General features: G+C 39.5%; 1 protein-coding gene across 1 annotated transcript in view; it reads left to right on the top strand.

Annotated features, from left to right (window-relative positions):
- Window positions 1–2,891: 2,891 nt before the first annotated feature.
- The window catches only part of LOC104463594 (serine/threonine-protein kinase DCLK1-like), a 10,062-nt gene continuing 2,051 nt past the window's right edge, over window positions 2,892–10,902 (top strand). The window contains exon 1 of the mRNA XM_010075982.1: window positions 2,892–3,275. Within this exon, the coding sequence (XP_010074284.1) occupies window positions 2,900–3,275 (376 nt within the window). The 5' untranslated portion in view covers window positions 2,892–2,899. The remainder of the gene's footprint in view (window positions 3,276–10,902) is intronic.

Raw genomic sequence — 10,902 nt, 5'->3', positions numbered from 1 at the left:
TGCCCCCGCTGCCCGCGGAACGCGTGAGGTGCTTCCCCCGGCGCTGCGGGAGGGCGCCCGGCGGCGATCGCGCCTCGTTGTTGTCCCCGTGTCCCCCTCCGCTCCCGCAGCGGAGCTTAAGTGCTTGGTGCCACCTTCTGCGGGCTGGTTGTGTTTCAAACGCCTTTCCCCTACCCCGGCAGAATAAACTCCTGTTTTTATTGAAGCCGCGGCCGCATGTGTCCGCGTTCCGCCCCCCGCGGTGACTTGGTGGTCGGTCTGCTGCTCGCTCTCTGCGTGCTCTTCGCTGGGTCCCAGTCACATCGCTGCAGGATGTATTATTTTTTTTTTTTTTATCAGCCGTGTATGATTGATTTACGTAATTGCTCACCCACACCTGCATTATCCATAATTCTGTAGCAGATGTATAGGGTGTGGAGTGTTGGGCATGGTGGTTTGCCAGGGGTGTGTCTTTTCATTTTTCTGTATCTGTATGTATATGGGGATGTATTTATACACACACGCACACGGAAACATCTGATCGGATCAAATTGTTTAAGATTTCTTTGTCTGCACTGACCTTGTGGTTTAAACACGCTTTTCTGTAAATAGCAGGACTGGTGTTCAAGGGGAGCTCTATTTCTGTTTTAAAGGGCGTAATTGGGAATTACAGCCATTATTGATTAAAGCATAAGTGTGCAGAAGAAAGGGCAGTGACTCTCACTTCACCCTCCCCCATCCAAAATTAATAAAGCTGAAAGTCTCTTAAAAGAACATCTCTTCACATAAACTTGTGGTGTGGTTGGTTTTTTTTTTTTCTGTCTGTGCATGTGTATGTGTTTGAGACAGTTTGAGTAAGTGAAACAGCAGACCTAAGAAAAATCCATTTTTCTTGGCACAGGCATTGCTTTTGAGATACAGTTTCTGTATTGTGAGTTCTGGGATTGTTTAAATATGAATAAAAGGTTCTCACTGGAACTAGAACTTAAGTAAAATAACTTGCAAATAATTTTTAACGTGGAAATGATGGTAGTATAGTCTCAATCTTAAGTTGTAGCACCCAAGTGATACTTTGTGTTTAGCCTATAGAGAAGTGTCAGTGAACTGTCACAGCAAATGTTATTTTCACTGAAGTGGAGTGTATGTGTGTATGTATACTGAGGATGAAACATGTAGATTAGTCTTTTTCTTTTATATGTGTGTATATATACACACACAGACATATATATACACTGCACTATATATATGTTAGGTACCTTTAAAGTATTTACAAATCAAAATGTTACATATATACATAAGCACATGATCCTGTGCCAACGTAACAAAATAAGTGGGGAGCTGTAACCAAAGCAGGGTAGTTTCCACTGAGGCCCCACACTTGCAGTGGTTAGCCTTGGGTGCTTGTTCTAGTCAAGCACATGAACAGCTCTCAGAAGTTGTTGAGCACATCCCCTACATCTTTGCAGCATCAGGGTCTATCTCTATAATCACTGGGTTAGTACAAACTTCTGTAAGCTAAAGAGCGTCTGTAAATTGTTCTGTATTTCCTTCTACTCTTTTACAGCTGGCCTGAATATATTTTTTTGTCTTAATGGTCACACAATTATGAGTGATTGTGCCAATGCTTGTGCTTGCTATTTTTTTTTCTTTTTATTGGAAATCAATGAGAGAGACCACTTCTAAATTAGGTCTGTGTATGTGTGCTATAAATAAACTATCTGTGCTTTGCTGTTCTGCAGGCAACTGCAAATCTGGGTGGCTCCTAAATTAAAAGAAATGTGTTTTGAATCTAATGATCTTTTGATCATTCTAAATTCTTTTTTCATATTTGTTTCTTTTATTTTATGCAAGGAGTATGGTGTATTTAGTCTTGTGTTGGTTGTAAGAGGAACAAGAATATCTGCCTCCTTGATTTTATTTCAGAACATGTGAAGTTCCATGTCTGTGAACTATATTGTACAGCTAGGATCATTTTGGTCAGATCTGATGGGTTTTTGTCACTGTCAAACATGGGAGACAACAATTGGTAATTTGCCCATTGACACTGAGTTTATCATTCCTTCAGTGCTAGTTTTGTAGGCAGAAGAAGCTGTCAGACTTAATTAATTTAAATATTAGGCCTCGGATGTTAGTAATACGTCTTGCAAATTTTACAGAGCGCTAAAGTAGCTTGCTCATTGAAAAATACTAGTTTCCTGTCTCCCTCTAATCTTTTTTTAATTTAATGACATTTGAGCACTTAGGTTGGTTCACAGTATGTACAGTATTTGCATAAGGGCAGCTGAAGTAATTTATTACAAAGTTTTTTGATTGGAATACGCAAGGATTTTTCAACAGTGGGCTTGACCCACCAAGTGGTAGTCCTGATTCTCATCACCAACCTGCAACATTTATTCCTCCGGGAAGTTCTTAATTTTTTATTTGTTGACGACTGGTTGCTCTTCTGAAATGGCACCTCTTGAGGTCACAGCTAGAACAGTTTAGTGGGGGCGAACAGTCTAGAAGGTAGACTGGATTCACATAACACCTGAATATAACATGAGAAAAAGTAGAAAGTTGATGCGTTTGTTCCTTTTTTCCAGTAGCTCAACTTTGTCACGTCATTTTCAGAGTTCTTACTGAATTTGAACAAACACTTTTTAATGTTTGCATATTGCTAGCAGTTGGTTTCATGAGTGGCATTTCTACGGTATATAAAAGCCTAACTTCTAAACTAGGTTTTATGGCTTGGTAGAAGAGTTAGCTGTAAAATGAACATGTGAATGTAGCATGGTTTCATTCAAACATTTTTCTTAACCTGGGACATAGTCCTCTAAGTGCCATGTATAGAATGCGAAGCCTCAATGTGACCTCCCTTAAAATGTTTAAGCTTCTTAAACTTTTTCTCGTCTCATGTGTATCCCTTAGGTTGCACTTCAGGATGTCCTTTGGGAGAGACATGGAGCTGGAGCATTTTGATGAGCGTGATAAAGCGCAGCGATATGGCAGAGGGTCCCGGGTAAATGGTTTGCCCAGCCCTACTCACAGTGCCCACTGCAGCTTCTACCGAACCCGTACTCTACAGACCCTGAGTTCTGAGAAAAAAGCCAAGAAAGTTCGTTTCTATCGTAATGGAGACCGGTATTTCAAAGGGATTGTATATGCTATCTCCCCTGACCGGTTTAGATCCTTTGAAGCTCTCCTGGCTGATCTGACCCGAACTCTGTCTGACAATGTGAATCTGCCCCAGGGAGTAAGAACAATCTACACGATTGATGGCTCCAAGAAGATTTCCTCCTTGGACCAGCTAGTAGAAGGTCAGCAGTAAGATTTGGAGGTGTAAAGTTATGCTTGAGTCAGTGTTTGTTTGTCTAAACTGTGAAGTCTTGTGCAAATAGGTAATGGTATTGTTGTTCTTATTGATAAAGAAAGGATGTTCAATGGTATAACGAGAACTGTGATTATCTGAAATTGTGCCATGAAATACTGTTGTCTTGCTACTTATTTCCCTCTTGTTGAAAGTGTCTGACCTTTCCCTTTCTGTTAACCTAGTGTTGATAGTCCTGGATCTTGAAGATCGCATCTACTGCTTCTTTTGAACTTGCATATTGGGAGTTTAGTCAGTTAAACTTGAGAAGGTCCGTGGTGCTGATGAAACCTACATGAAATTCAGTTCTGATGGATTTTTTTTTTTTTTTTTTTAAGTGTGAGTGTACCTACTGAAGAGCTCCAACTCTTCCCTACAAGTAAATATGCCTTGAGTTAAATACTCTCCTCTCATGGACTGACATAAATGTCAGCAACCTGTTAAAGGAGTAATATTGTAGCTATGGTTCAGCTGGGGTAGACTGTAAACTTTTCTCCCCTGTGGCATTTCCCTTTTCCTCATACCGTGGATTTGTCTCCTTTAAGTGTCACAGCAGAGGAAAGCTTTTCAAGGAGAAGTTTTGAGAAGAAAATGTTCTTGATAATCCTCCTTGCATAAAAGGAGAGTGGGAGACAACATGAAGATGATAAAAAAGAAGATTGAAGTGGTGGGATTGTCCATGCAAGTAAGGGTTTTTGGGGTTAGGACCACAGGTTTAGTGAAATGGAAAGGAAACTGGTCTTAAGGTCAATGTTATGAATTCCAGGGCAGAGTTAGAACTATATTTGTCAGGACAGTTTTTAATTGGTGGAGAAAATAAATTTCTGGGAGGAAAGACCAATATTAATCAACATCTGTTTAAAAGCAGTGTTTGTGCATTTTCTTCTCAGTAGTGGTATTTGTGCTTATTTGATTGGTATGCTCATCAAGAAGGAAGTATCGCTGATGTTAATTTTGATTTGCACAGTCTTTTGCTGCCAGTCAGAACCAGCTTTTCAAAAGAAAGAACTGATTGCAGAAATGAATTCAGCAACCTATAAGATGGATTTATTTTGGCATCCTAGAGAAGAATAATACCAGTTATAAACTGGTCAGTCAAAATGAATGGCAGTACAAGAGCATAAGTTTATTTTAAAGAAAGGCTTTGGGATTTCTTTTAGTTCTGTGTGACTTTATTCCTTACTTTTTTGATGAACACATCCTCCCTTCCTGTGTGTAGTTCAAGTTGGGCAGTCTTATTTTCTTGTGCCATTAACACAGTTGGATTTACAAAGTCAGCCTGTGTACAAATAGAGCTACATCCTTCTTCCACCGGAAAGGGGCTTCTGTCTATTTGTATAAAACTGCAGGGTGGGTTATTTTGTTCTGTTCCATTGTAAAGCTTTACTGTAGAGTACAGGTTCGTATATTATTAGATCAGTGATGGTTTTATGTGAGCCCCTTCCACTCTTTACTGTATAAATTTATTAGAATTTGGCTAGTCTGTTACAGGATTAATTAGCTTGAAGCTGTGCTTTGTGTTTAAATAGCTGGAAAATCACTTGACTTTTGCCTCTTGCCAAATGGCATTTGTGCTCAAACTATTGAAATACGAAGCACTGCTTTCTTCATGGTGAGGCTATTCCCTTACTGTATGAACTCCTTTAATGGGACTGCTATGAATTTAGATTATTTTTGTTTTCTTTTTTTTGGTGGGGGGCATTGATTTTGGTGATTGCATTGTAAAGACAAATGTGTATGGCCTTGATTTTGTGTTGATTTTTTCCCTTTATGTTTGTGAGAATGTTAATGTACTCTTACCTTCCTATATGGTACATGAAGACACAGAAGCAACTAGCTCCTCTGGGAACTGAGACAGCAACCACCGTCTTTCGTCCCAGAGTAGATACATAGAACTGCATGACAGATAATCCCAAAGGAAAAAGACTGTAAAGGAGTTGTTTTCCTTCAGTAATATTTAGTTCTGTCCTGCATACAATTCAGAGCTGGCATGGTGGTATGCTGGTGCTGTAGGTTGTTTTGAGGTACATGGACACCTCTTCCTCTTATTTGAAACTAATGACTTCCCTAGGTTGGTTTTTTTTTTTTTTTTCTTCTTGAAGTCTTGGAGCATGTGAGATTAACAAGGGGTATGTACTGTTGTAAAAAGTTTCACATGCTCTGTAACTTCTCCTGTCACCTTAGATGAAGGAAAGAACACAATGGATTCAGGTTACCTTCTTTTTGTCAAACCTGATGTTCAGGACCCTCTTACCTTTAAAGAATGGTTTTCAAATGTGGCATGACTTTATTCCCTAGGTATCATATGTAATCAAAGCATGTAGAAACAATAATGATGAAGTTGCTCTTAAGGCTAAATTGTCTAGCTTTAAACAAAGTCTCAAGAAAGGACTAAATGCCTTTTGTTTTTGTGAAAGTGTACCATCTTTAAAGTTGAAGGCAGAGGTCAACTGATGGGTCCTACCTCCCAAAATTACCATTGAACAGCGTAACAAGAAGAGTAATAGTTTGGAAGGAGCAGGATAACTCTGAAGCAGAGAGCGTTATTTACAGTTTTTACTCCTGGGGTCTTTCTATTTGTAAAAAAGACCACAGAATCAATCCATAGCCAGAACTGCATCCCTTTCTCATTAATTTTTATTATTACCTCAATCTTGGGTATGAACCAGAATCAATTGTTTTAGGCTTCCACAGTGCCTACCACAAAAGGTGAACCCTGCAGTAGAGAACTGACAGTCAAAAACCCCAAACCACAAGGCCGAGAGAGTACTGGGAAACAATATTGTCACATGTCAATATTGGGTGCACTGCCAAACTATTGTAAAGACTTGCATGTGTGCATGTGCATTTTGTGTAGTCATAATGTCAACAATAATTTTAAGGAAAAATCTGAAAAAGAAAAATGCATGTCTCTCAGGGATTATCTTGGAGCTGCAATCCTCATTGAAGCAGCAGTTTGAAAGAGCACAGATATACTAGTTTTTAAATCTAGTAATGGCTGTAACTGGCTAATAACTCTTGGGAGATGTGAACCTCATTGCAGCAGCAGAGGAGATGATGGGTCACACGAGGACTGCGGGAAGGCTCTTGCAAGCGGAGGTAGGCAGTCTGTGTTCGATGCAGCAGAGAAGCTGCCTGCCCATAGAGGGTTCAAAAGGCAGTGTCTCCTTGCTGAAGTGGTGGGCTGTGACAGAGTTGCTTACTTTTGTTTGTATGTGGGCCTTGCTAACCGTCACCTCATTCCTCTTAGTTCAGCTTTTCCCTCTCCTACTGGCTACTGCTGCTGCCTCCTTGACTCTGCCACCTGCTCCAGCGGTGCTGGTGAGAAGCCCAGCCAGGCCAGACTGTAGGGATTGATTGACCTGGTCTCTGATGTGCTCTGAGGCTAATGCTCTTTTTTCTAAGTCATGCCTGCCTCAGCAGCTGGGAATTGATGGGCTGGAAAGATTCATATGCATATGTAATGTGCTATTAAAATAATAATAGTAAAGCATCTGTTTAAATGTTTGTAGAGCTGAATCTATGTGGACATTTGTTTATAGAATTGAATTTGCGCTGGATGTTTACCATGAACAGGGCTATCAAAGTTAGTGAAACTTGGACTGGATCCTGTGGTAGAAATGCCTACAATCCTTATGTTGTTTAATGAACAAACAGCTGAATAATCCTGTTGCATAAAATAGTAGAGGGTTGTTCTGGCACTGTTTGTTTGATTATTTTATTTCATGAATTTGAGAAGATTAATCCATTAGCCCATTGATTCACATTGCGTCTTCCTTAACAGCTTTCTGGAAGGTTCCATGATTTCTTATTCTAGGTGCTTTCCAGTTATTCTTTTTTAAGCGTGTCCAATGCCTATCTTGCTTTTAGCAAGACTGTGGAAATTTAGGGGGGCAGAGCAGGAGGAAATTTGTCTTTATTTTTTGACTTGGCTTTTGATGAGGAAAAAAAAGAATTTTTAGTCTGATCTGAGCAGAAAGTATGATGTGTGAAAGAAGTCCTTTAAAAGATCTGAGGAGATCTGATTTAAAGTTTCTGGTGCATCTGATTGCTAGGCGAACGTGGGTAGGTCAGATTTGTTTCCTGTACATGCTCCATCTCTTTTGCACTGTTGCATTTTTTTGGACGCTGCAGAAAGACAAGGCAGCAGTAATGTAGCTTAAGTAGGTTATTGCTCTATTAACTAACACATTTGGGAACTTATTTGGTTCAGGTCATCTTGTGCAATCTGCTCTGTGTGGTGAGGGATAGTCAAAATTATTTGTCCTTTCCTCTGACAGATTGCTTTTCTGACTTTTGCATGTACAAAACCAATGGGTGGAAGTGAAGAAGGGCAGGTGGGCCTGTTGCATGGGTTCTGGTCCCTTCTCTGTTCTGTTAACGTGTTTATTGGGGAAAGGGACTGCAATGAATGACTGCTGCACTGAGCGTGCTCAGCAGGATGCCTCACCACCAAAGTGTACCGTTAGTCCAGTTCCTCCATCTTTGGTGGGCTCATAAATTAACTTTCTTTTCCTTGGACGTACTCTCCTATGAGGAATCAACACTGTTTTCAATAAATTGGCAGTTGTGCTGCCTCACAAAAAGCAGTTAGTTGTTTCCTTTCTGCTTGCAGGATTCAAACAGGTTCTCTATACCTAGGACCAGCTGGCTTCTTTATGAAGCCATTTTAGGCCAAGTAACCTTTAACATAGAAGAGCAGTGCAAATGATCCTTTTAAAGAGGTAATGCCTTGATTGTTCTTGTTGTGAGAATATTAGGAAGCTAAAGGAAACAAACTGCTAATACCAATATGCCAAAGAGGCACCAGGAAAACTCCAGTACTTACAGGCAGTAATTCAGTGTCTCCTTAGCAGCCACCTTGTACACAGATATGATTTTTAGAATTATATTTTTAATACATGAAACATGTAATGAAATTCTGTTGTGACCTATAGAACTATCCTTCAATGTTATATGGCTCTAGTGGTTCAGCTGCATTGAATTTTGACAGATGTGCAGCATCAGGTAGTAGTAGGGTTTTGTTTGTCTCTTTTTTTAAAGCATAAACCGTGTTTTGGGATCTGCCCTTCTACATGATTAACTTTCTGATTAGCTTCTCAATGCTAAGATTTATTTTATTTGTTCCATATGGAATTTTCTGAAGTGTTGAGCACTTGCACAGCTTAAGTTATAGGATTATTGCTTCAAAACTGGCAAACAAGCTTTGTTTCTTTTTTTTTTTTTTTTTTTTTTTTTTTTTTGAGTTAAGTTGCTGTGAGGAGGCAAGAAGGCTGTCAAGAAAGGGTTACTTTCTAACATTTAGTAATGACATTTTTCCTAAATGTCAGATATCCCAAAACAGCTTGGTGTCCACCTTTTCTTTTTCTAATGGCTATTGATACTGCTCTGTGGGATTACCCCTGGAGGTGTATTTTCCTGGTGCTCTGAAGCTGGGGAAACCAACTTGCTCTTGGTATTGCCTGTCCATAGATCACGGGTTCTGTCTTCCCTCAAGTACAAGTCACAGGGGTGAGGCTGTTGTCTATGAGAGACTTGTAGCCAAATATTGCCAAAAATAAAAAGAATAAAAAAATTTGTCATCACCTGACAGTTTTGGTGAGGAAGCAATCGTTAAGGCAGAAGGTGGATTTATTGGATTAGTAAGTCATGCCCCTTGTGAAACTTCGTTGCAGTCTTCTCTCCTTAAGGTAGCTGAAAAAGAAAAGAGGGTACAATTTTAGGTGAAGGATTTTTGTCCTTTCCTTTATGATTCTACTGTATACAAACACCATGGACGCTAAAGGATTATGCTAGACATTGAAATTTCTGGCTGTTCTTGGGGTGGGTCCCATGTTCAGGAAATCTAAGCTTATATTTGAGTGTCTAGTGTTTCGAGTACTTAGAATTTGCTGGATGTCACCATAAAATGAGGTTTACTGATCTCAAGATCAGATAAAAGATACTTTTAGGACATAGCGATTTTGCCTGTTTAGTTTTTGTTCTTACAGGCCTGGCCCTTAGGACTACCGTGAATGAGAACTGTAGTCCCTGGCTAACACCCCTGAGGGTTTATAAGCCCCAGCGCTTCAGTTGAAGTATAAACAATCTTAAATAGCACCATTATGGCAGCGGTGTCTGTATTTCTGTTTTCCTATATCAAATAGCTCTTACTAAATATATTTCATCTTAGAAGGCCTTGGATACTCTACCGCCAAGATATTCTGTAGCTAAATATGGGCCTCAAGGGGGAAAAAATATATCTAGGTGCAAATATTTTATTGATGTAATATAGTACTGTTGGAAATGAAAAAAGGGAAAACAGTCTGATATTACACCAAACCCATAGCTTCAGTGTTGTATTGGCCTTTTCAAGGTCATTCACACAAAATTAATTTTGTAGTGAAGAGCTGACATGTGCTGTCAAACACTACAAGGAACCCAGCTGACATTTAAATATAGCTGATCTTAAAAATAATGTGGAATGCTATCCTTTCAGGAAGGGGAACCAACACAATTTTTAATAAACTAAATGTAGATCTTCTGGGTACAATGTGTATGACTATTTGTTTATGCACCTACTCTTTGAGAAGTGAGTATTAACATGAAGACTTGTTTTGTGAAGAAATAATTGTTATTTCATGCAGCTAAACTGAACAATTTCTCTGACAGCACTGAACCTGAAAATCTGATTTTTACTGCTGTCCCCGCCTCTGCCCCCACCCCAAGAATTTGCTGATAGATTTTAAGTCTTCGAGCAAACACAAGTGGAGACAAGAAGAAATTTTGTTTATAAATTTCTAAAAGAGACTTCTGCAAAGTATTTTACAGAACAGGTGTTCATTGTATTGAGTGCAGTGCTATTCGTAGTAGGATCTTTTTAAATTTTTCCCTACAAAATGCTATTAATGTTTTTTAAAACTTTCTATTTTCATGGATGTGGTGGTGTGTGTGCATTCTGACCTTGCGGTAGTTGAGTAGCTAGTGCTGAAAATATTAGGCAGGGACACGGATAAGAGAGAATGTGTACTGTTTGATCACTCTTGAAATATTAATCATGGGGAGGGACGCTTGATCAGGGACTATAGGGATAGGATGAGTGGTAATGGTTTTAAGCTGAAAGAGGGTAGATTTAGATTAGATATTAGAAAGAAATATTTTACTGTGAGTATGGTGAGACATTGGAACAGGTTGCCCAGGGAAGTTGTGGATTCCCCATCCCTGGAGGTGTTCAAGGCCAGGCTGGATGAGGCTTTGAGCAACCTGGTCTAGTGGAAGGTGTCCCTGCCCATGGCAGGGGGGTTGGAACTAGATGATCTTTAAGGTCCCTTCCAACCCAAACCATTCTGTGATTCTATGCTAAGCCTTTCTGTTCTGATGTTACCTTATGTATATCTGTATCTCTCATATACATACAATGGATAAAAGGAAGAGCTTACCTTTGTCTCTTGTAAGGTTGGTATAAGCATTCCATCTCAGATTCCTTTCTTAACACTGTAGATGTTACTGCAAAGTGCAGGTTAACTTGAATTTACATGATGATTGGTAAGCATGGGAATGTCTCACTTTATGTCCTGTTCTCTTTAAAAACAAAACCA

The sequence above is a fragment of the Pterocles gutturalis genome, unplaced genomic scaffold, assembly GCF_000699245.1.
Source record: "Pterocles gutturalis isolate BGI_N339 unplaced genomic scaffold, ASM69924v1 scaffold6878, whole genome shotgun sequence".
NCBI lineage: Eukaryota > Metazoa > Chordata > Aves > Pterocliformes > Pteroclidae > Pterocles > Pterocles gutturalis.
The sequence above is the reverse complement of the archived record's forward strand: the minus strand, read 5'-3'. Positions and strand labels throughout refer to the sequence as shown.